The sequence below is a fragment of the Harmonia axyridis genome, chromosome 4 (genome assembly GCF_914767665.1).
Source record: "Harmonia axyridis chromosome 4, icHarAxyr1.1, whole genome shotgun sequence".
NCBI classification, from domain to species: domain Eukaryota; kingdom Metazoa; phylum Arthropoda; class Insecta; order Coleoptera; family Coccinellidae; genus Harmonia; species Harmonia axyridis.
The window spans coordinates 36,329,789-36,356,045 of record NC_059504.1 but is presented as its reverse complement, the minus strand read 5'-3'; the positions used below and the strand labels follow the sequence as shown (position 1 = coordinate 36,356,045).

General features: G+C 35.7%; 3 protein-coding genes across 3 annotated transcripts; 2 read left to right on the top strand and 1 right to left on the bottom strand.

Moving 5' to 3' along the window:
- The first annotated feature begins 48 nt into the window (after positions 1-48).
- Positions 49-7,763, top strand: LOC123677492 (E3 ubiquitin-protein ligase PPP1R11-like). Its single transcript, XM_045614040.1, has 3 exons — positions 49-283; positions 2,894-3,008; positions 6,969-7,763. The coding sequence occupies exons 1-3, from the start codon at positions 197-199 to the stop codon at positions 7,190-7,192; spliced, it is 426 nt and encodes a 141-aa protein (XP_045469996.1). The 5' UTR covers positions 49-196; the 3' UTR covers positions 7,193-7,763.
- Positions 301-2,445, top strand: LOC123677491 (succinate--hydroxymethylglutarate CoA-transferase). The gene has a single exon (XM_045614039.1). The coding sequence runs from the start codon at positions 410-412 to the stop codon at positions 1,706-1,708; it is 1,299 nt and encodes a 432-aa protein (XP_045469995.1). The 5' UTR covers positions 301-409; the 3' UTR covers positions 1,709-2,445.
- A 3,707-nt stretch (positions 7,764-11,470) lies between the features above and the next one.
- Positions 11,471-25,930, bottom strand: LOC123677488 (diacylglycerol O-acyltransferase 1). The gene is made up of 9 exons (XM_045614036.1): positions 25,732-25,930; positions 18,580-18,708; positions 18,428-18,522; positions 18,312-18,364; positions 17,800-17,905; positions 17,598-17,747; positions 16,296-16,609; positions 13,735-14,007; positions 11,471-11,932 (listed from the first exon to the last, which is right to left on the bottom strand). Exons 1-9 carry the CDS (start codon positions 25,839-25,841, stop codon positions 11,699-11,701), a joined length of 1,464 nt encoding a protein of 487 aa, XP_045469992.1. The 5' UTR covers positions 25,842-25,930; the 3' UTR covers positions 11,471-11,698.
- Between the last annotated feature and the right edge of the window lie 327 nt (positions 25,931-26,257).

Below are 26,257 nucleotides of genomic sequence, written 5' to 3'. Positions count from 1 at the left end.
CTATATTTTGAGTAATTGGAAATGTCATTTAATTGGAACTAAATGTCATTTTTGAAATTTGTTACTGTCAAATTGCAGTTTCAAATATTGTTATGTGAAAAATTAAAATTTATTTTGAAAGGATAAAACCTGAAGTTACATGCATGTAGAGGAAAACTGATTCCTCTTGAACTTTGCAACATTCTTAATTCACATTATGGCAGATTCCATGTCGTCCCCACAAAATACTGGTATGCAGCAGCAGACCACTTCAGTTACGATTGTTGAAACTGAATCAGATCAGGTATGTTGACACATTTTTATCATTTCATCAACAGCAACTTTATTTACATAAATCATCCCATTAGGGTCTTAGAGATTATCATTATTATTGAAGTATCAGTTATCTACAGTTTTTTGTTAACTTACAATGAAGTTCATCAACGAATTTGCTAATAAACAACTGAAATTTTTGGGAAAATATTTGTTGAATAATCGAAGATGTTATTGTAATTCTCCAAATAATATATTGGAGGGTATAAAAGTCATAGATATGACACGAATCATAGCAGGACCTTTTTGTACAATGATTTTGGGGGATCTAGGTGCCGAAATCATTAAAATCGAAAAACCAGGTTCTGGTGATGAAGCAAGAAAATGGGGACCTCCATTTATCAACAACACTTCAGAAAGTTGTTATTTCTTATCTGTCAACAGAAATAAAAAAAGTATCTGTGTTGATTTGAAATCTCAAGAAGGAAAAGAAATAATATATGAGTTGGCAAAATGTTCTGATATTCTTGTAGAAAATTATGTTCCAGGCACATTAGACAATTTAAAGTTGGGTTATGATGATTTGAAAGGAATTGCTCCACAACTAATATATTGTTCTATCACTGGATATGGTTCTAAAGGACCCTATATGAAAAGGCCTGGTTATGATGTTATTGCTCAGTCAGTTGGAGGTTTATTGAATATTACTGGACCAATTGATGGTGAGCCAGTAAAGGTTGGTGTTGCAGTTACCGATATAGCAACAGGCTTATATGCACATGGTGCTATTTTAGCAGCTTTAGTGCATAAAACTAAAACTGGGAAAGGTCAGAAAATAGATTGTGACCTTTTGTCTACGCAAATCGCAAGTTTAATTAATATAGGATCAAATTATTTAAATTCTGGCAAAGAAGCACAAAGATGGGGCACAGCTCATGAAAGTTTGGTACCATATCAAATGTTCAAGACTGCTGATGGATATTTAACTGTAGGAGCCGGATCTGATCTTCAGTTTAAAGACCTTTGTGAAAAAATTGAAAGAAAAGACCTAAGTTCTGATCCTAAGTATAAATCAAATGCCCTACGTGTTGAGAATCGTAAGGAATTAACAGGCATTTTGGAAACAATTCTGAGAACAAAAACTAACAAGGAATGGATGGATATATTTGTAGAAAGCTCTTTTCCTTGCGGACCAGTCAATAAATTAAATGAAGTTTTTTCTGATCCTCATGTACAATCAATAGATTTGGTGAAAACTCTTGAACATCCTAAAATGGGGAAAATCAATATTGTTGGACCACCTGTTAAGTACAGTGATGCTTTAAATGAAGTCCGATCACCTCCTCCTTTATTGGGTGAACATACTGAAAATGTTTTAAAGAATTGTTTGAAATATAATGAGGAAAAAATTAATCATCTCAAAAGAAAAAAAGTAATTCAACAATATTCTGAGTGAAGGAAGAGGATCATTTTTATATTAAAATAAAAGCTACATGGTATCTTATTTTCGGTGTAGTATTTTTATATTTTAGTATGCCTGCCCAGAAAGGTTTAACTTGATTCAGAATCGATTTGGGATATACAATTAGTAGATAATTCTTTTAACAATCCTAGATTACTATTTTCATTGTTGAGGTCATAATAATTTTTTTTATTTTGTTTTATTGGAACAAGTCACCATGTTTTATGAAAAATGATTGTACTATTCTTATTTGATATAATTATACTATATTATGTTGTACCTACATGTTTTTTATTGTTCAGGTAATCATAATAGGATCGAATAACAATTCATTTACATTGATTGAAAAATTGCCATAAAATCAATTTTTTTTTTGATTGATTATATTCATAATAAACGTGTTACACTATGCCTTTTTCATGCCTATGTTCACATTGTTCATAACTATTTGTTGACTGAATTTACTCAGATGGTTGGCATTCTTTTTCGACAATTGTCTCAGGCTGTGATTTCAAACCAGTAAAAATAGATAAAAGTGATATTTATCTCAAGTTATGGTGAAGATTGAGCCCTTGTAGATTTTTTTCTCTTTAAACCCATAACGGACAAAAGTTATAATTAATATCAAGATGAGAACTTTGAATATTGTAGTTCTCTATATGATTGTTACAATATATAATTCCATGATTGTATGTCATCATGTTTTCAATAAAATGGATTTTTAAAAATTTTCCTAGATTTTCTGTTTTTGAAATTCATGGATCGTGTTGTATAGCTAGGAGAATAGATTTTTTTATTTGCACTAGGTCCTATGGTTACCTAGCTACGCCACTTGCCGACCTGACATTTTCACAAACATCTTTGAAATCACCTCGGTTCAGAAAGAAAAAAAAGGTACCAAAATAATCTCAAGAACATGCGTATTTCTTTTCAGTTTTACACATTTTTAGTACGACAGACAAGTTGGCACGAAAAAGGAATAGTGTAGTAAAGTGTTGAAGAAAAATGTTTGCAAAGAAAGAATGACATTTTCTGCAGTTTAGGATATTTCAATCCATTCAGGTACACTACATAAGTATTTGCATGAAAATTGACACTGGAAGCAACAACTAGTCTATATCATGTAGGCTCTGATATTCAATAATAAATTAATTCTTCTGCAATTTTGAATTCTTTCAGAGTCAAGAAGTAGCAACTTTGAGATTGCGATTGAGGAAGCCCGCAACTGATAAAAAAGTTCAATGGTCTACCGAGACTGTAGATAATGAGAACATGAACAAAAAAAAATCCAAATGTGAGTTCATAATATACTTCAAATCTTGCATCATATAAATTAATATAATTATATTCCAATATAAATAACCTTCATTGAGTTATTCAATTTGAAGAAGGTTGATTGGCAAACCCTAGGTTTATTGAAGAAATTTATATTCAGTTTTATCATAAAAGTGCACTTTGATATAATACTAATTCGGGCAATCTTGCCGAATCTACAAGTGAACTTGAGAGATCATCGAGTGTTACGTTGACTTCGTATATAGGTTGTCAGTTCGGAAAATTAATCAGGTGTTTGAAGAATGTCATAGAATTAAGACACAATAGTTATTTATAATACAAGTGCAGAAGACATTGATATTCTCTCAGAGTTCAAAATTCAAAAACGAGCCACTTAGTTGCTAGTTTGTACGCTATGTGTTTTCGAGTGTTTGTACCTCCTTTCCACAAAGCCTGCAGATCTCATCTGCAGACAAAACGTATTTGCACCGACAGTGTCCTGTTAGCAGACCCGAACTTCAGCTCGTGATAGCTTCAGGATCTTTCTGGTATAGGTCGGTGCAAGCACCACAAATTTATTTGTCTGTGCAAGATTTGGATTTTTCCTCTACAGGGTTTTTCTATTGATTCACTTCTATTGTTGGACCTCTGTTAAAGATCTTTATTCAAGTAAATAGTGTGAATTACAAATAGTGCAAGCGCATACAGGACACAATTCAATGGTACAAATAAGTATATATCACTATGAGGTAGTGAACAATGGTATAAGTGAAAATCAAAAATTGCCTCTGATAACGCTCAACCGTTCACTCTCACACACTTAGAGCGGAAAAGGCCATAATCCCGAACACGAACACATGCAACACGCACAAAAGATCAATTACGCTCTGTGGATCTTGCCAGAGGTAGCAAAAATGAAATGCTAATCCCACGTTCTGCGTCTGACATCTTTGTGGATGAACCATCCTCCTCCTAGAGTTGTCATTGTAAGACTCGGATGCTCCTGCCAGGATTCCTTGCTGCCACCACCTCCAACAGTTTTGGCTGGTCATATGGCGCTCTCTTCAGATGATATGTTTCAGAGATCGACCTAGGGGCCTGCCATGACCCCCACGTTCGCAACTATCACCTCCGTACCTTATGTGCAGACCATATCGAGCTTGTTGAGCCTGCCCCTGGTGTCCCTGATGTGAGGCTCCTCGAAAACCTCTCATTACTTCTTTTGGGCTGCATCGACGATCCTCTTCACGACGAAATTATGTCTGTTTATCCGCTTGGTATGGCTAAGTGGGCATTGCTGGAGCATGTGGGAATGGGATTCCACCTTGCTGCAACCAGCTCTGCACTTCCTGGATTCACGGGGGCCATACGGCAGTCCTCTCGTGGGCAGCGATTTAGTTCTTAGCTTGATCGCTGAGATGTAGTCCTCCCCTGACCACACCACCGGCGGTGAACGAATGTAAAAGTTTGAGGCACCGTCGTTTTCAGCTTGTCCTGTACCTCCTCCATAGAATGATCTCTCCAATCTTTCTGCATTGTTCTTGTCGACCGCATGCTTCGTGTTGATATGTGGCTTGATCATTTTCCTCACGCGGTCGGTCCATGAAACATTAGATGTTATTACTCCATCAAAGAGTTCACAGGATCGTCTCGTTTTCTCCACTCTAGCCATTATGCTTATCGAGATCTTCCTGTAGATGGAGAAAAGACCAGGTGTACGGGGGTATACAGACTTTCATCAATTATGTGTATAGGCAGTCTTAGAATCATCTTATCTGCTCTTCTTATCTGCCTGTCGGTTTTCTTCAGGACCTTAGAGTTGAATGAAGGGGATTGCATCGAGTGTATATATCTCGGTATTAAATATTGATTCACGAGATCAAATTTCTGTTGAGGCTTCAAAGGTGCTCTCATTATGCGGCCCAGTTGGGCATCCAGATTGGTGGAGTCACATGGAGTAACCCCGGCAGTCGTGGTGCCCGAGATATTCAAAGGTGTCGGAGACGGTCTCAATTGGGGGAATAGGAAATCCTGCAACGTAAAATTTAGGCGCCGGGTTGAGGAACTGCTTCTCCTTTCCTGGCTCAACAGCCAGGGCCAGGGACGTGCACTTCTTGGGGTTAAGCGTGATATGTAGCACCTCAAAGAATCTCAACGCGAATCTCAGCAGGAATTGGGCATCCTTGGTTTACTCCGCCATCAGAAGCAGGTCATCCGTGTATCCAAGGACACATTGACGCCACCGATGTGATCACCCTCCCCCCTTCGGACTTTTAGGGAATCCAAAAGCTCATCAAGCACCATGTTGAACAGGATGGAGGCGAGAGGATCCTTATATTGGTCTCTTCCAAGCCCACAGAAGGGCTCAGGACAAACATGTGTCAACCTTGATGCCCTTTTGCAAGTTCATAGGCTTTTTCGATTCCTTGGATACTGCAATGCTCCGGTACCAATAGAAGAGTTACTTTATTACCAGTTGCTTTATGGTATTACAGCACTCCCATGTCAGTAGAGACCCCTGGCTATATGATTCCAGGGACCTCAACGTAACCTGGCAGTCCGTAGTGATGCAAATACGCGCCCCTTTGTGGTTTCTTTTGAGACACTCTTGGGCGCAGGTATAACAGTTAGTGTCTTGGTATGCAAGATACAGGGATCACTTCCCAGAGGTCTAGAGATCCTTTTTTTAGGCCCATACACCTCTCTCTGATTATGATTCATCAGTATACCATATGGAGGACCGTTGAAAAGGGTAATTCGAAATCGAAGATAGTTGGAATCACATCCGAGAGTTTTGCCAAGAGATTTGAATCTAATGTGCAATCCAGATTCCTGGACGGAGGTTCCCATCTCGGGATATTCTTATTACTTCAGCAAGATTCATTTCCTCACATGTATGTGTAAGGATGCAGATCAAGAATAACCTCAAGCGCTGCTGTGTATAGCTCCCGTGAAGTCAATAAAGGCAGCCTCTAAAATTTCTGCAGCCGGCGGACCTCTTCGGTTTTTGCCCACCATGATGAAGGTGCATGACAATGAGGCGTACTTCTGCTAGTATAACCACAGTCTTTTGCAGACCCACATGGCTGCAATGGCTCTGGGAAGATCCTTGTCTATATGTTTCCTCCAGTTGAGCTTACTATCCAGAGTAACACCCAGATATTTACAATTACTGGAAAAGTTCAGAGTCTGGCCATTCAGAACCGGTGCTCTGAGGTTAAGATTCCTTCTTCTGGTGAATGGAATCAGTGTTGTCTTTGAGGGATTGACAGCTAGTCCTTCTTCCTCCCACAACTTCTCTATGATACTGAGGGCATACTACCTTCGGTCACTTATTGAACCCTCATGCTAACCTCTCACAATCACCACTATGTCGTCGGCATACGCCTAAGTATTGAAACCACCTGCCTTCAGCATCTCCAGGAGACCATCAATGACCAAGCTCCATAGTAGGGGGGATAGTATATCTGGCACTGGAAGGCAAGTTATTCCTTTTTGAATTTTGGAGAACTGATATATAACAGTAGAAGACACTAGAGGCTGCCTGTGAGTGCTGCATGCCAGCAGACTCCTCCTTCCCACGCCTCTCCCAGAGCTTGTTGTCGGCCTCGGAGTTTTTTCCTCTCCGGTCTCTTTCGTTCCTGAGAACCTTACCTTAATATCTCAGATTACTACTTTTTGTTAATATATTGCAGTTGCATACACTGTTACAACAAAAGATTTGCAAGAAGTGCATAAAGCAGCTGAGTTTAAGAATTAATTATGTGCGCAATCTGGCAACAAAAACCGTGAAATGACATTATAATCCCATGTGCATTCTATATACGCCACTCCACTTGTAGATTAGGGAAGTTTACCCTAATTGGAAACTTTTCACATCTATACATATGAAAAAAAATATTGATTTCATTAATTTGAAATAGACTCTTCCAAATTCATTATGACTGACAACAAATCCTTCAACCTTGTAAAATTGCAGGTTGTTGCATATATACAAAACCTCGTAGTATAGATGAAGATAGTACTAGCAGTTCCTCGTCAGATTCAGATGATGAATGTGAGCATTGTAAAGGTCATATAAAAAAGAAGAAAGATCATCATCACCACAGTCATGACCCAGAAAATACGAACATACAAAGCAATGAGGGAACAACAATTTCAGAGACTGATTCAACTTATCCAAAGGATATTGAAAGAAATTAAGTAATCTTGATTTCGATTGCTGCCATTTTTATTGTACATTTTTTAAAATATTGAAGTCAAATTCTGATAATCAAACTTTAAGATGCTAAAAATGATTGATTAGAGTATTACCTAATATTATACTGAATTTGAATTTTATATGTTGACTGCAATAGTGCGTCGAACTTTCACAATTTCAAGCTCGCATAATAAGTTCATTTATAAAATGATGGCCAATGAAATGTTGATTTATGCTTAAAATTTCTTCACGAATAGAAGAGAAATAATTTTAAAACATTATTGAATTTATGTTACCTATAGGGAATATTTTGAAAATTTATATTAACCTATATTTTTTCCAGACTTTCATTTTTGCTCAATTTTGATTATTTATTACGAATTACTCATTGAAGATATCTCCACCCCTAAATTTAAATTGATCGTTCATGCTTTTTGTTAATGTTTCAGCATGTAGTTCCAAGTGTTAGATTATAAGAAAACAATGTAAGCAACATATTGCGAATTTGTTGTAAATTAGCGTGATTATAAGTTATTGTCACAGATGGTTCTAAAATAAATAATATAAAGTTAATCGGACTTTTTTGTTGTGTTTATAGGTGACAATATTATGATGAAAACAATAACTCACTGAATATACACAAGTTTCTTCTTACTCTGCATTGCCAATCCTGGCTGAACTGAGGCCTTGTGGTCCATTGTTCCCCTGCATGATATTATAGCGAGTTAAACTTTAAGAGACGTATGCAGGAACGCCGCGAGCCTTTAAAAATAGTAAAATAGTAGGTGTTGGGTATTGTCCTTACCTAGGTAGGGCTCGCACAGGCCAACAATATGGGCAAGTTTCATCCATGCTCCTACATCTCTTACATACTATTAAACAGGTGACCAGTTAGTGCATCAGAATCGGCTATCTCCTCTCAAGGGCTATGAGTTTTCTGATCTCAGGCCTCCCAATGCCTCGTTTGCTCTATTCAGAGAAAAATTCACTGTCTGGACATCTCTTAGGAAAAGCTCCTGATAGAAAGAAGCGCCAGTTACGGACCAACCATTAACATCAGCTCTGTCTGCACAAACAGTCCTTCCCTAGAGGAAAGGACCAACTAGAATGAGGTCTCACAATCCCACGGCCTCAGGGTCATCGGTGAACCAATTTCGAGAACCTTGCAGAGTTCATCAAAACATAATCGGATAGCTACGAGCTCCACTCTACGGAGAAGGGATGTATGAGAATCATTCATTATTTTGAAAGATCCCGCATTGCCCTTAAATAGTCCGATATCACACCAATGTCCTGTACAACTTTATTGACAACAGGATGTTCAGGAGAAATGACTAGTGGACTTTCATCGCTGCCGTGGGGTAGATCTCAGAGCTCCTGTTATACGAGGACTTTCCTTTGGCATGTAGGCGCTGTGGTTCGGTTACAGAAGTCCACCATACAAAAGATATAACAAATTTGGCAGTTTAGAAATGAGGATTGCATTGTTGCACCAAGGGAACACTGATGGAATCATCAGTGACGTATTCAATCTTCCCTGCCTTTTACACTTCCATCTCCGCAGCGGAGCATGGTGACTTTGCCTTAGAAGCGACTTCTATCTCTCGATCAAGCAAAGATTCACTACAGATGCATAGGTAAGGATAGGTCTCGTCACCATAGTATACAGCTAATGCATTATGTCCATTACTAAGCGAATCTCTTTGAATAGACCAGAAGATCACATTGACCTCTTTCATTTGGGTTGTAATATTATATGTTTGGTCCACATTAATTTGCAGTCGAGCACCACCGCTCGATCATACGCAGAGCATTATGGATCAGATAAAGAACAATGCTCTGATTATCAAAACTAAAGCCAGTAAGACTATACCACCTGTATAAGCTGTAACGTTGAACCGATCCTTCGGCACTTCAACCAGGGTCAGATTTTATATTAGATGTGACAGGACACCCTCCTGCGGAGATTTCTCGATGTGTATCCAATGTTTGAGCCAATTCTCAGCCAACGTAGTGCCGAATTCACCCTCTATATCCAAAACTACAAACAGACTATATCTACTCTTTGCGATGTAGTCTGTCCCCAATACAATAAAAAATTGATTGAAGAGCAGAATCTATTTATTTCCCCATTTGATATACATGCTGGGAAGCTATGAGATCCCTCTCTCGAACTGGAGACATCATAAAGTGGAAATATGAAGTCAAATATCTGGGAATAACCCTAGATAGCAAGCTTCTATGGAATAAGAATATTGAGGTCATTCAGGGCCGTCGCTAGAGGGGAAGCTGAGCAGGTGGTCGCCTAGGGCGGCAAATTGATCAACAAAAATCAAATGTCTAGAAAATGAGATTTAATTCGATCAGCAACAACAGCAAGGAATGCCGACAAATTTAATTAATATCTAAAACCATCTAAGGTGCCGAATTATGAGTGAATTATTGACCTACTCATAAATATCCAGATGTCGCGTAATATCCTCATAGTGCTGTTAACGAGTTATTGTCGCTAAAAATACACATGTACTCATCAGAATTGTCGGGGTTCGCTTTGCTAAACGTTGAAGAATTCTATTGCCACTTGGGGCTGCTTCTGGATTAATTTTCTTTTCAATTCTCCGATCAGAATGTTGATTGCTAAGAAGAGGATGCGAAATATACGAGAAGAAGCTTTATTATTTCATACCAAGCAGAAACGCTCGAGTGGATCCTGGAACCCGATTATCCAATATCAGTTTTTAACATTCTGCATAGTTAGTTTCTGTTAGGGCGGCAAATTAGGTCTCTGCCTAGGTTGGCAGTTTGGCTAGCGACTGCCCTTAGGTCATCGCTAACAAAGGCCTTGATGGCGTGCAGTAGTCTGGCTGCTAAAGCATGTGACCCAAAAATACTGCGAGGGATGTACGTCATGATTGTGAGACCGATTACAACTTATAGGGCTATAGTATCATGCAAAGCAAGACAGAACAGCACGAAAACAGCCCTCGATGGAGTACAAAGGTTAGCCTGCTGTGTTTGTATCATTGGATCTATGAGAACGTGCCCAACTAGGGCACTGGAAATTATTACAGATCTCACACTTATTCATCTTGATTGGCCCATGGAGCCATTCTAAAGAATATCCACGGAAAATACCGACAATGAAGGAATTAGGAATCAGAGAACTCGGTCCTCTCTGACTAACTACATACCATCAGAAGTCCTTCCCATTGACGAGATGGTAAAAAAAAACTATGATCGAGAAAACCTTCGCTACGATGCTAAGTAGAAAAGAAGATTGGAAAGGAGGTCCACAATCTCAACTCTCAAAAAGAGTACCACCAAATGGTACATATTTATAGATGGTTCTAAAACTACGAAGAAGGTTTGGCGCTTGAGTATTCGGGGCTGGCACAATATGCTTACTATCGTTAGGCTGCTTCCAACAGTCTATCAGGCAGAGGTACTTGCAATCGAAAGATGTGTGGAAATGAACCCAGTAAGAAACTATCTGAAATGTGACATAGTGATACATTCTCATAGTTAGGCTGCAAGCATTGAGCTCTCATACCATCGGTTCTAAGATGGTGTTGAAGTGCTGAAGGAAACTCGATGAAATAGGGAAGAATAACAAGGTCTGTTTAGTATGGGTTCCCGCGGTCACTCGGTAATTAAAAGAAATGGAGAGGCCAATACACTTGCCAGAAAAGAAGCACACATTCCTTTCATTGGCCCAGAACCTTCCTTTAGTGAAGGTAAATGTACATACAAGAAAGAGTTTCAGGAGAAGGAAAAAACCGAATGAGAAACACTTTGGGAATCTTCCTATATTGAGTTATTCCAAAAAGTTGATTTTAAAGAAATAAAAAGTATCTTGATCTTAGCAAGAATATGCTACACATCCTCCCTGGATTTTTTACAGGGCATTGGCGCATCAGGAAGCACCTCATGAGAATGAGTCTAGCAGAAAATGACGAGTGCAGATTCTGTTGGAAGTAGGAAGGAACTCCGGTTCACCTGTTGACCGAATTCCCCCTCGCCATGATAAGCCAACGCAAAAAATGCTTTGCCCAAGAGACTGGTAACATCCTTGAAGCCATCCCAGATATTGGAGTTCATTAGAACTCTGGAACTGGAGGGCGATCTTGACTTGGACGACTAATGGCGAGAACTACTTTGATGTGGGGTACAATAGACCGTAAGATCGCGGTGCAATGAAGCCAGCCTTTAATCTGAATCTATATGTCGGTAGGGGTGCAGTAGATGAATTTCCTTACTATTGAAGAAAATAATTATCCACATATAATGAAAAAATTTATTTTCGAACGAGTAACAATTCATTGCTTCCTGGATTCTATTAAATCTAAGTAAAAAAATTTCTTCAAAACAGTAGTATAAGGACAGTTTTTAAACTTCAATAAAATGAAATATTTCTGTACAACAATAAAATAACAAGTATATTTTTTCACATTTCATTAGGAATAATAAGGTTGTTTCTTCGACTTGGTAACAATAACTCTCTTCCATCCTCAAACATGACCATATTCCTCTAGAAGGGATTCTCCATAGTGGGTAACGACGTAGTCGTGATAATACATCATTATACAAAGTGGTTGTCCAAGAATAAGAGAAGACCAAACAATAAGGTTGCCCCACCGTCGTCCAAACCGTTTTTCAACGTAATTAGCGAAGGATGAGAGTGGTATTTGTGACATCATACCAGTGAACGCCCAAATTTTGTAAGTCTTAAGAGGTACACTCACCTAAAACATAAAAAAAATGAGTTGCTTTCAAACTGATAACTGTCGATATCATATGATATTTTAACGCCTAGAAGGAGTAACTAAGTGGTATTCATATACAGGGTGGTCCAACGAAATGGTAACACTTCGATTATCCGATTTTGAAATAAAAATCTGGAAAATCGCTTGGATCCGTCGAATTCTGATTCGAGGATAAAACATTTTCCGCTTTTTTCAATCCCCGTAACTTCACTTAATGTGGGTGAGCACAACCGCCACAACCTCTTGATTTTGAATGGGGATGAGGGGTGTTGCGATAACTAATTTTGAAGATCGTATCTGACCCCAAAATTTCGGTTCAAAATATCCATCGATAATGAAATAACAGCGGAAATAGTGAAAAAGGCAATTTACCTCAAGAACATTATTCGTATCCGACACATTTCAAAGATATTTAGTAGTTATGTTGTTAATTTTTTTGTCCAAAAAAGTATTGATTTCTTGTCCAAAAAAGTAGAGGGACAATGTTTTCGATTTACCTAGTCTATCGTGAATTTTTAAAAACGTTGCAAGTGTGTCAAAATGATTGTAAATCTGTAGTAGAATTAAAATGGTGTATTCCGTAAAAGAAAGGGTGGAAGAGATGAAATAATTTTGAAATGCGCGAACAATAGCGGCTTTATCTAACGAACGTAATCATGGAGAAAATGTATCCGCTGTTCCCGTTATGCATATGGTTGCCATATTTGACGTCTTTCGTTCAGTCGGAAACAAATATAGGGTGCATGAAAGATACGAAGCGATTGACAGGGCTGTCTTGGTCATGTAGCAATGGATCCGACCTTGAGTACTAGGAAATTGTCCGATGCATCTGGTTTTTCACGATCAAAAATCATAAGAATCCTGAAACAACATAAATTCCATCCTTATAAGATACGATTGGTTCAAGAACTGAATGAGGATGATCCCGATCGCCAATTCCAGTTCTGTGAAGTGGTCAGTGAAATGATTAACGATAATATAAACTACATGATCGATATCTGTTTTTCGAAAGAGATTTCATTTTACCTTAACGGCATTGTAAACCGGAATTACTATCGGTATTGGTCAGATGAAAATCCAAGATTATTCCATGAGGCTCATACTCAGCGTCCCAAACATTAAATGTTTGGACTGCTATTTATGGAAATCACATAATCTGCCCTCTTTTTCATACCAAGTAATCTCAGTGACCAAATTTATTTAGATCTATTGGAGAACGATATTTATCCGACCCTTGTGCAAGTATTGGAGAATGCAGAAGACCATGAAACGATCATTTTCCAACAAGATGGTGCACCATTTCGTTCAACCGGTGCGTAAGTTCTTAGATGAAAATTCTCCTCACGACTGGATTGGAAGAAGGGGACAGATATAAAGTGGTGGCCACCCAGATCACCTGATCTGGCTCCACTGGACTTTTTTATATGGGGTCACCTGAAATCCAAGTTTTACGCTACACAGCCTGGATAATTAGCAAACTAGGATCATTAATGAATGCCGTCAAATTGCACCAGAAATCTTGAGCAACGTACGTGAACGTTTCCAGTAAAACTTACATTACTGCATGGAATATACTAATCACAAAAGTAAGTACTCTTTCACTACTAACTGTATTCACCTCCATTAGGGTGTTGCAGATACGGGAATGTGAAGAGCGGAAAAGTTGTTCTCTCTCGAATCAGAAATTGACGGTTCCAAGCGATTTTCCATATTTTCATTTTAAAGCCGGAAAATCGAGGTGTTAAGTTTTCGTTGGACCACACATCGTATGAGAAACTTACCATGTATTCATGGAAAAATGCACTCAAAAAGAACACTGATATACCAGCAAGTGTCTTGTTGAAACCTAACTCAACAACAGGTAAGTATAAATGTCTAACAGCCCATCTGTGAACAGGCAAATTCCAACTCCTCCAAAATGTATCAATATTGTTTGCATTCCACCAATCAGAGTAAAAGTTTCTATCAGCAAATTGCAATAATTCACCAATCAAGTTCAGGTAGGAATGAAATGTAATATAGAAGAAAATCAGCCATGTTAGATGATTAGGTATCTGAAAACAATGGTACAATGGTATAATTTTTTCACAATTATAGAAGTATGAAGGCAGAAACATAGGTACTCAGTCGACGCAAAGCAGATCAATGTTAAGCACGAAAATCTATGGCTTCCCTATAAGCGAACATACTAGCACAACTTGACGCTGGTTGACGGTGACCGTCAGCTACCGATCTAAAAGATCTAGATTTTCGTCGATGTCATCCACGCGTTGAATTCGAAGCATACACATGAAATACATGAAAAATCTATCGGCATTCTTGTTTTTCCTTATTTCGAAAGGTTTCGTCTACCGAATATTTTCTATGAGGACATTGCAGTAACATTGTAGTAGCTACTGCTGCTTCTTCTTACTCCTATCAAATTCATAAGAAGAACTACTGTACATTTCGATTATTGTGTACCCGTAATAATTTGAATAATCTATATGCATTACATAATTATTATTTTCACTCAATACCGTGAGGCGAACTGATATTCTCACTTAAGTGAATTGACGCTTCGAGAAGAGCTTTACAAGTAGGTATGCAAACAAGGGCAATAGACGCGTCGATGGGGTCTAGCCAGCGTTCCGTCGCAATGTCGCATCGACTGTAGTAAGTTTCTGCTTTAATACATGTGTATTAGCAACAAAACAGGACCACAGAACCCTTAAAGTGAATTGCCACTGTAATTGTTTTTTAGTTTTGTGGGTTGTGGTCCTTATACTGTGACTAACTAGTAGTCACGGCCAAGGACAAATAAGGGAAATGAAGGAACGGGATAAAAACACTTATTCAATTTATTTCCAACCCACTAAAAATGTGTGAAGAAGATGATATTTAGATATAATCGTTTTTTAAAGGTCGCTGGACACTTGGGTCGTTGCGGCTCGGTCGCAGGTACTTTTTCGCCGGTCTCGGGAAAAGATGTGAAAATCTTTAATCTTCTCGTTGTCGGTGCAAGTGTTGCACATATGTTGTAGTTGTAGACTGGACTGAACTCAATTGAATTATTCGCCCTGAAATGCCGAGTGTTATGGGCATTCAGGCCGTTTTCCATTCGACCGTTAGCAAAGCCTTTCTACGGGGTGCTGCTTTGATCATTCCAAGTTTTTACACCGTGTTCTTCTGTTTTTAGCATTTTGGTTCGAAATTTAACTCAACTCGAATACTTTCGAGGGATTCCCTACAGTTTTAAGTGAGAGGTCTGAAATAATGGTATGTTCAATGATTAAATTTTGTTTGAGATAATTCTGGCGTCTCAGGCTCGGCATGGGTCCCTTTTCTTTCTTAAGGTAGCTCTATACAACGATCGAATTATCCAATCAACGGCATAATTTCAAAATTTTCATTTGTTCTGTCAAAAGTCGTTGATATTGTTGTTCTTATTGTTAATTTAACTTCAACACGACATCGACAGAAAGACAACGTGGGCGCCATAAGAAACGATGCGGAATTCAAGTGAAAAGGAACCCTTACCATTAAAATCCAAAAAGGCTGGTCCCTTCAAAAGTTTAATCTTAAGAGAGAATACCACCACGTGACTGCTCAGTTCAAAATGAAATTATAGATTTTTCGTCTTGCAACCACCGTCCACCGATTTTAATGAGGTTTTCACATAATTCTTTTCAATAATCTACATTGTAGAATGACAAAATTTTATTTTGCGAATGAAGAAAAAACTTTTCGTTTTACGCAAAAGAATTGATGATATGTTCAATTTACGAAGCACTGATATATTTTCAAAATATTCATGAAAAAAGAAATATAATTTCGTGAAAAAATAATCGACCGTCGAACAGTGGAGCCCTCTACTTATATGCTTCGTAAAGAGAAAGAAGATAAAGTAAATGTACAACTTCGTACGCCGTACAAAGTTTGGTCATCGCAGAAACGCCAGATTGGAAATGAATGGGTACCTAATGTTTGGCTGATATGCGGAAAGCCACGTGCTGGTAATCCCTCTTAAGGTTTTTCGAGAATAAGTGAACACACCACGTTTTCAGACATACGACTATTTTTTATTTGCATTCTGTCATTGATTGACGATGGACAGACATATTTTTTTCTATGCATTTTGAAGGCAATAAATAAAGAAATCCAATTTTTACGAGTTCAAATCTGCTTAAACTAACAACATGGAATCTCTAAATTTCGAACACTTGTTGCTATGATGATACTCTAAATACAATATGTATGTTTTTTCACTACAACGTCCTAGTCCCACTATATGTGATTTTTTAAATATGTATTTGTAAAGAAATTGACTTTAGATCAAATCCTTAATATGCAATTATCTTACCGCTAGTTTCAAAAGTCTCTCTGTCGTTTGTGTGACATCCATATTGCTGAATGGTATCAAAGAATTTATTATTGACGGAATCATGTATTGTTGAATCACACAGAATACAATTTGTGTTCCAGCAACTACTTCGAATATTCTTTTGATCAGGAATCGTTTCCTTATTCTTTCTGTTCTAGGAAAATTGAGCTCATAACATAGCGTCGGTGCACATAAGAAGTAGAATATATCCCTCAGGTTTAAGTTGTCTGGATATTGCACCAAACCCTTAGTTTCCAATTTTTCTGAAGACGAATCAAAACTATTGTCAGCAGCTGAAAAAAAATTAGATAAATTGGTTTATAGATAAATGTACATGGTGGGCAAATCTCGATGTTTTAGCACTACAACTTTTACACCATAGTAGATAGACAAAATCTGATACCCTATTCTCGTTCTTTTTTCCGGGAGACTAACAAGGCTAGTATTCATTTTTTGCCTGGAAAAATGGCGATATCAAAAAAAAACAAAAAGGAAACAAAAGAAGGTGACAAAAAAGAAAACTAGCCTTGTTAGTTTCTCAGAAAAATAGAACGAGAATGGGATATCAGATTTTGTCTATCTCCTCTGGTTTTGAAGTTGTAGTGCTAAAATCAAATTTGCCTATCCTGTACATCCATTTTAAATATAAAAAAAATATTATAAAACACAATTTTCACGAATATTTTTTCTCGGTCGGAACTCTTTTTACTGAAATATTAATAATTATTTTATTTTATTATTTTGCTTGAATTCTCTATAAGATTGATGGCTCTACCACACGAAATTTTGCACAAAGCTTGAAGTGGTTATTCTGGTTCCGCGATATTCAACGAAATTCTGCACATGGCATGAAATTGTCATTCTTATTTGAAATGCAAATTTTCATTTGGATCGAATCTGCAGTTTTGAAATTAATAGGAAACATTAATATTTACGGAACCCTTAGTCGGATTTTTCCCATTGATAACTTTAAGTGCGGTATTCGAAATCTGAGCCTAACCAGGAAATTCCAAGTTTCTAAGTTTTTCCATTTGAGAGTTATCGTTTTTATGTGCAACCGGACGGACATAAATTTGAGGATGAATTGAACCTCATCGGTTGAGACCATAACAGGATCAAAATTCGAAAATTAGATACATTGTTTCGAAATGATGGAGCGATTTGTTCGAAGAACTAGTGCTCAACGATAACAAGTTTACATTTACAAATTATTTCGAATCAGCCATCACTGGCACAAAGGTTCAACTGAAATAACCAAACTAATTGTAACTGCATACATACATCTGGAGATAGAAGTGTAAGATGCTGAAGATCTCCTCATACTTTTCCTTTTCTTCTGGTGGGACCTTCTACACCACATATTTACTTGAATATAGGACCATAGTTTCAAAAATAAAACTGTATAAAAAGATGTGACAGCCGATGCACCAACTGAAAACTACTCGATAAAACAAGGCTATGATATTTCATTTAAACATTTCACCTAAATTGAATCCATCTTTTACATGTATGACCACCATGGGGAGCATAATTAAAGCTATTAGATTCAAGCAATGGACGAGCATTCCTAGTGTGTTAGAAACAATTTCCTAAAAACAAGAACATTTATTTATAAAGTTCAATCTGAAAATTCGAATTTCGAAATTCCTGAACACACGGTTTTTATGAAATAATACAATAAAACAGAATATTATCGAGTTTTTCTGAAGTCATATCAAAAACTACTGGAAGAAGTGTCTTCTTATAGTAATTATATGAATATTTTACTCAAATTTATATATTTGCTAATTTATAGAAATTTGATTCTTTAATTTTTGGCCTTTAAAATTTATGAAAGTTTTTGGGATAGGAAATTTCGAAATGTTAACTGAAATTTTTCGAAATAATAAACCAATATTTGATTTTTGAGAAATAAGTTTAGTGAGAGAAAAGAGTTACCTATAATAGATTTAGAAAATGTAAACTTATCCACGGTTTGTCTTTCTCAATACTCACCACTGATAATGCTTTCTCGATCACTAGACATATTGTGATAGGAACTAATGAATCTGTAAAATTCATATTAGTGTATTATTGAAGACAGTAAACTACCTACATTATTCAATATTTACAGAGTATTAAAACAATAGCAGGATGGCCACTGCCTCCATCGTTGAGACCAGTTAGCACATAAATCCACTGTAAGGGATCCACTCTAATACCATATCTGTGAAAAGGAAAAAATGATTAAATCTAAGGCTACCCAAGAATTCACCATACTTACTTTATGAAATTTTCTAATAACAGTCTTACACTTCCCATGGTTAGTAGGAGAAAAGCCCAGTTCACAAATCCTGTAAAATTGTTGAACCCGGATGTCCACGAGAACAGAGAATCTCTTGGCGAATGACATCTGAAAAAATTTAAAACAAGTGAATTTTAGAACATCACAATTAACAGAAGAATCGGAGAAAATTCTAGAGAAATATAGGAAAAAACAATTGAATATTTCAGTGACTACATAATTGATCGAGTTGAAATTCTACGTGTATACAGGGCGTTTCCAAATTAGACGTGAACCTTGAAGGAGTTATTAATATCACTCATTTACTGTCGATTGAGCTATATTTATTGATAATCGAAAATCAACAGTTTCCGAGATATTTGAGTTAGTGTGGTGTCTCACCTTACTTCATTTTTCGTCGATTTTTTCTACAATGACCAAGTTTGATTTTAATTTTGGATTATTTTCATCAGAAAAAGATATGATATGCATAAAAAAGCAAAACTGTGCTGTAACAGTTGAATAGGAATTAGTATGATTTGAAAGTCGGTTTATGGAGAAAAGAATATTATATCTCTAATATAAATTTGCCTGCAATTCTCGAATTTCTTAACTTAGGTATGATAAAATTATTTTAAAAACTTTTCATTTCCTGAAAAAGGCAGCCACTAGGTCTGCTGAAACAGCAGATTTTGATTTGGATAGAAACAAAGAAAGAAAAGTAATGAATTGAATATTTTTTTATTGCAATTACACTCAAAATTTCAGTAGAAAATTTATATTCATAAATTATGTTTGAAATGACCTCCACCATTCCTTATACAAGTACGTGCCTTCTTTCTTATTTTTTTATTTGTTACTTTCCTCCTGAAATATATTGTCAATGAAAACTCAAATATCTCGTCAACTGTTGGTTTTTGGTTACCACTAACTTGGAAACACCCTGTATACATATAAAATATTCATTTCAAGTCTCCTGCATAAATTTGTAATGATTTTTCGGCTGAATCATATAAAACACAAGCAGTATATTGAAAAAAAAAACTATTATTTCAATAACAACATATCCGAACGAGAAATTTGCTTGAAGATAGATATATGTTGACAGTTTCAAGCCAAATACGAAATTTCATGTTGATTGCGATTGTATATAAAAAATACCTAATTTCCGCAATAATATGTTCGAGTATATTGATATTTATTTTGTAGATTACAGATATAATAACTCAAATTATTATGACGAATTTCGAGAAGGATGGTTTCATCCTAAGAAATAAAACCCATCTTGAGATTTTCAGAATAGATGTGGATATGACATGATAAGCCAGCAAAATCTTATGACTCATTCATCTTTTTCACAGGTACTTGTTAATTTGTTCTAATATAAATACTTTAACGTGTTTATCAACTTTTTGTCATTTGTGACCAAAGATTCATAGAATTGAAACTTGGAGATAATTCATTAACAAATTGATACTTTAAAATTGTTTCTCCAATTCTGTGGTTATTCCGTTCATTCTTCCACATCTTGTAGAACAAAATCGTGCGAGAATATATCAGAAACGCACAGTTTTCATGGTTATATTTAATCATTCTATGTTGGTACTCCGAACTTTCCGCCACGGCTTTATCTGTCAATTCATCAATTTGCCTTAAAGAAATCAGTTCTGCCAACCAACATTTTTCAATGCAAAAATCACTTAATTATATTTATGGAAATATTTCATTAATTTCAATGAAAATGCAATGAATTAGAGAAAATAATGTATAATACTCGTACAGAAGGCTCATTCTACCACTCGTTAATTCCAAAACTCGCCACTTCGTCGCTCGTTTTTGAATTTTGAACTCGTGGAAGAATACCTACCAATGCCTTCTGCACTTGTATTTTAAATAACTATTCTTATTACAGGTACATAATTCTAAAGGAAATTGTGTATTTATAGATAATATCACAGATAAATGCATTACAAATTAGCTTTTTTTTGTGTATGTATTTAAACGATCTTGATTGCAACTAGAAGCATAATTTTTTCGAGAAATTAAAATGTCATTATACATATTTGTATATAGCTAGATATATCATTTAATACCTCAAGGCATTGAGTGTGTAAATAGATTCGCAATGCTCAAGGTTGAATTTTTTACGTTCATATTACATCGATATATTGACAATAACGAATAATTATCAATGGTCTATAAAAATATTCAGATCGGACATGCATATTTCTCAGAAAAAATAATTTCGATTGAATAAAATATCGGGTCGAATCAATCAAGTAAAGAGAACTTGATGAATTCCAAGCATCGCATCAAAGTAAAATAGGCTTTCGGTAAATTTGCTTGTATTGTTTATATGTTGTAGAACTATGTGATGCTGATCAAAAGTCTTTATTGCATAACAGCTCTCAATTCAACCGTTTAGATAATATAGGGTGCTAAAAACCAACTTTTCTAAAATTTTAAATGGCCATTGTGAAAAAAACTTAGTCGAATATACTATAAACCAAATTGAGAAAGCATCAATTGTTCAAACAACTGATTAAAGTCCAATATAGAGAAATATGATTCCTATACGCAGTGGGTGGGTCCAAATATATCAAGTTGGTTCTTTAGTACCTTATTTTCAAAAGATTGAGCGGTGGAATTTTATTCTTTTTCAAATATTTTGTGGGATATCAATTTAAATTGCAATTGACAATACCTACGTATCTATTATTTATGTATTTCTTTTCAAACTAGATGCATGAAATTACGAAATAGTCGATTATTTCAGAGAAAATTGTTCAGAATCTCTTATCAGATGTGTATCGAACATATAATATCCGTGGAATACGTTTCAATGAAATTAAAATCATACGTTATTACATCTAGAAAATTATCAGTAGAGCATCCCTTTTTTCTGATCCACCCTGTAAACTTTATTTACCTATCTGCCGAGTGAACTTTCATCGTGAGCGAACGAGTTGGTAATCGACTATTCCGGAATTTCAAGCATCTATTCTATGCAGTATGATAAGAAATATATCAACATAATAGATATGTCAGTTTATTTCAGGAGATGTTAACAACATCAATCACAATTGATATCCCACAAAATATTTGAAAACGAATGTAATTCCACAATTTAATTTTTTGGAAATCACTGAAGAACTTTGGACTCACCCTGTATATCATATGTGCGTGCAATAATCTTTTTTCTACTAATACATAATCAGCTGTATGAACAATCGGTGCATACTAGATTTGGTTTATAAATTACAAATGACACAATGGTCATTTGAAATTTTGGAAAAGTTATTTTAGCACCCTATATAATCTAAATGGTTGAATTTAGAGCGGTGATATAATGAAGAAATTTTATCAGCAACACGAGTTCTACAACATAATATAAAAAATTCGAGCAAATTCACCCAAAGCTAATTTCTCTTCATGCCAAAAAGAAGATACTCAATCCCTCTCGATTTTAACCTTCAAAGAGCATATCAATTTCACTATATACATTTCCAGTGATTAATAAATATCAATAAGATCTCAATTACTCAAAACTATTCAATTAGAAAACAGTTTAACAGTCATAAAAAAATGAGGTAAGCACCGACGTGAAGTCAGGAACTTTTGAGATCTCGTCATTCATGCACCAACTACAACCTGCAACATTTTCGTAGTATTATATTAGGTGTACAACTTTGCTTCCGCCGTTTTGCAATAGATGTCTGTAGCGATAAGTGTTAGTCGAAATAAATAGGTCTTAGATGTCATACAATAAGCTTAGGTATTTGTAAACATAACACTATCGAAATATTAGTCGATTTGTGTCTGCATCATAAAGTTATATTCGATTTAATATTGCTGCTTACGAGCCAAATTATCGTCATTTGTGGTAGGTTTCAATTTTCTGCTTTAATATGAGGAAATCTGTGGCTGAGGCTCATCGAATGCTCTTAAATACATATGGTGAGGCCGCTATTAGTGAAAGAACGTGCCGAGAGTGGTTTCAGAGCTTCAAGAACGGTGATTTTGATGACAAAGACGCATCGCGGTGGAAGAGAGTAGGTTTTTCGAAGGTGCAGAATTAGAGGCATTATTTGATCAAGACTCTTGTCAAACGCACAAGAATTGGCAGGACAAGCCATTTCAAAACGCCTGAAAGTCAAAAAAATGATTCGGAAACAATGGAATTGTGTGCCGTACGAATTAAGAGATGTAGAATGGCGTCTGTCTGCTTGTGAACAGCTACTTGCAAGGCAAAGACGGAAGGCATTTCGGCATCGCATTGTAACTGGAGACGAAAAATGGGTTCATTACGATAATCCCAAGCGCAGAAAATCATGGGGATATCCTGGTCATGCTTCCACGTCGACGGCCCAACCGAATATTCACGGTTCTAAGGTCATGCTCAGTATTTGGTGGGACCAGCTCGGCGTAGTGTATTATGAATTGTTAAAACCGACTGAAACAATCACAAGCGATCGTTGTCGAACGCAATTAATGCGTTTGACCCGAGCATTAAAAAACAAACGGCCGCAATACAAGGAGAGACATGATAAAGTGATTTTACACTATGACAATGCTCGACCCCATGTTGCGAAAGTGGTCAAGACATATAATTGGAAACGTTGAAATGGAAGTCCTACCCCATCCGCCGTATTCTCCAGGCATTACCCTCTCGGACTATCACTTGTTTCGATCAATGGCTGACCAGCACTTGATCGATTCGTGGATCGCTTGAAAAAATGACCAGTTTTTTCAACGCGGGATTCGTAAGCTGCCCGAAAGATGGGAGAAAGTAGTGGCCAGCGATGGACAATACTTTGAATCATAAATGTATAACCAGTGTTTTACACTAAAGCCTCGAAAAAACGGCGGAAGCAAAGTTTTACGCCTATGTAGTGTAGTATCGAAACACTGAACTAATACAATGACATCCACAAGCAGACGTAGATATGTTAATCATCTCGATGTTTTTGGTTATAGCGTGGCGAATTCACTTTGAAGGAAGCAGAAAAGCTATTTCTGATTCTGTGAAACGAACTCATCTTACCTATTTTGGCATTCATTTGAGATATCAGGATAAATTTTGGCCCCCACATTTCGAATGTGAAGCATGTACCGTACAGTACAGTGTTATAATAATAATAATAAGAGAGTTTATTCATGAAAATACATTCAATAGAGTTTATTGAATGTATTTTCATTAATAAACACCTTTATTATTATTATTATAACAATGTACTGTACGGTTTTTTTGGTCTCCTGTAAAATTGTTCATTATGGACAGATTTACACTCTTAGCCGACGATTTGCGACATTGTCAGTTGAAATGACGAAGTTTGATGTACCAACGTTTTGAAGATAAGCACGAAACCATCATAACTGCCTTTTGTCTCTCTGATATAAAATGCAAAAAAATGAAGAACATACTCTGATCAAGATTCTACAAGAAAACTTGTAATGTGTTTGAAAGATTTATACCTTTCATCCTTAATCCAGTCCTTCCTGGATTCCCAGAAGATGATACACATGATTTCCATCAGTTTCACTGTTGCCGCCCGAGAATGGGATTCACGACGACCCAAAAATCAGTTTTGTGAATTGAGACTGTAAAATTGTCACTATTTTTAAAGTGGATTTGAACAATTTCAATGTGACTGATGTGTTTTGAAGAGTGTATCGTTCCATTTTCAGTAATGGCGTAGTTTTTTCTTGTCAAATGGCAAAAGATGAGAACTTTAAAAGTGACAGCTGCCCAGATAGAGGTCTATTCAAAATTAAACCTGTGGAAGAACCTTTAATATCGAAACATTGATTTTGATTTAAAAAACTAAACTGAGGATTAAAGTGAAAATAATAATCGAAGTGTAAGTAATTGATAGATGAATGTATTAATTTTATCTTTTTTCCTACTAACAACAATTTTTTGCAATCGTTAGAGGAAATAAAATACAATTATAATTATATAAGGAATTTCCATATACATAATATTACGTTTGAGATATTATACAAAAATCTGTTTATCCACCAGAACAATTTTCAGTTTGGTATACAACATTATACAGCAAAAAAGTTCCAAAAACTAATTAATATAAATAATGAACCAAAAATTACTAATGAATTATAGATAACTGTCATTAATTTCGGAGCAAATGGCCATCGACCTTGGGTGTTTCTGCCAGTTCTTTCAGAAACATTATTTTTACATTTCTGGATATAATAAAAAAAAAACAAAAAATTATTTTTATGTTAAATTCTAAATATTTATATTAAATAATTAAGGCCTGTATTGGGTGTTTTTTTGAGGAGCTGTGGTTGTTTTCATCTTGGCATAGGGCTAATACATTGCCATGTTTTCATTTTTCAACAAATCTGGTTAATATGTAGTTTACTTAGTCTGGATCTTATTGGTTCAATTTTGATGCTTGAATAGAGTAAGACATTTGGTGGATTGTAGAGTATATTATTTGGGTGCTAATGAATTATAATAGAATTATCAAATTTTGAGCATTTAATAAAATAATTTAAGTAATGGAATATTTAATTTGCGAATTTATTTAATTAATTATTAATAAATAATTAAAAAAATAAACCTAACAAAACATAATACCTATTTTTTAGATATTAGATCATAACGATAATGCCAATACTGAAATATATTAATGATATTGTTCGGTCGATTCTGTGAAAAAAAATATTCTTTTGGAAATATTTTAATGATTATGCAACTAACTTTACACGGAGATACATTTAAAGTTGCGGATGACATGATACGAACTTCGTTTCATTGAATTCCAATGCTCGTTTACTCTTCAGTAACTAGATAACGTTCTCTAAAAGTATATGAATAAAAATGATTCATTCTAGTTGATTAATTGTGGTAAAAGGAACACACTCACAAATATTATAACCTGATAGTTTGAACGACTCTTTTTAATTTTGAAAAAATAAACAAAGAAATATATAAATGAACAAATTATTAGTAATAGAAGTAGGTAATTTTATATAGGTATATTTTTAATTTCATCAGTTAAATTACGTTATTTACATAAATAAATTTACAATGAAATGATAATAAAAATGTTTCATTCGTTATTCTCTAGTTCCCATTCAATATATAAATCAAATATTCTTTTGTATTTATAAATGTCTACTCACGGTTTATCTGGTTGTGAATATCTAACTTTCTTTTCAACAGCCTTAATTTCTTCAGCACGTGTTACACTCTGGGCCCTCCTGTATCTCACTCCTTCTTGTTCCCTGGTCATTGTATATTGTTTTTTTTAAATTGCACGTATTAAAAACATAACGGACTACACTCCGTTCGTAACGCAACTCCCGTAGAACTGTTTATTAAAGTATCAGTCAGATGTTCTTAAGCCGAATTAGTAGGGAATGAGTACGAGGGGCGCACGCAAAGTAGATGACAATAGAATTGAGAATTGAAATTGTTTTTAAACTTATAATGTGATATTCTTGTTAGAAACGATTTTTTGGAGAGATAATTTAACTGAGAAGTACTTGAATGTAATTATTTGAATATCAGGTCCATGGCAAAGTGATCAAACTCAAAAGAAGGCATATAATTGGAAAATCTATTTGAAAACTATTCAGAATGTAATTGGATTTTTATTCTATAACTTCGTTACATATATTAACGGATGCTGCTACGTTTTCTAATGAA

Excerpts from the sequence above, each read along its gene's own strand:
- LOC123677488 (XM_045614036.1), bottom strand. The coding sequence starts at position 25,841 with ATGACCAGGGAACAAGAAGGAGTGAGATACAGGAGGGCCCAGAGTGTA. Across the intron at positions 17,906-18,311 it reads TCGAGAAAGCATTATCAGTG|GAAATTGTTTCTAACACACT; the intron begins GTGAGTATTGAG and ends TCTTGTTTTTAG. Across the intron at positions 16,610-17,597 it reads TTACACTTCTATCTCCAGAT|CTGCTGACAATAGTTTTGAT; the intron begins GTATGTATGCAG and ends ATTTTTTTTCAG.
- LOC123677491 (XM_045614039.1), top strand. The coding sequence starts at position 410 with ATGAAGTTCATCAACGAATTTGCTAATAAACAACTGAAATTTTTGGGA.
- LOC123677492 (XM_045614040.1), top strand. The coding sequence starts at position 197 with ATGGCAGATTCCATGTCGTCCCCACAAAATACTGGTATGCAGCAGCAG. Across the intron at positions 284-2,893 it reads TTGAAACTGAATCAGATCAG|AGTCAAGAAGTAGCAACTTT; the intron begins GTATGTTGACAC and ends GAATTCTTTCAG. Across the intron at positions 3,009-6,968 it reads GAACAAAAAAAAATCCAAAT|GTTGTTGCATATATACAAAA; the intron begins GTGAGTTCATAA and ends GTAAAATTGCAG.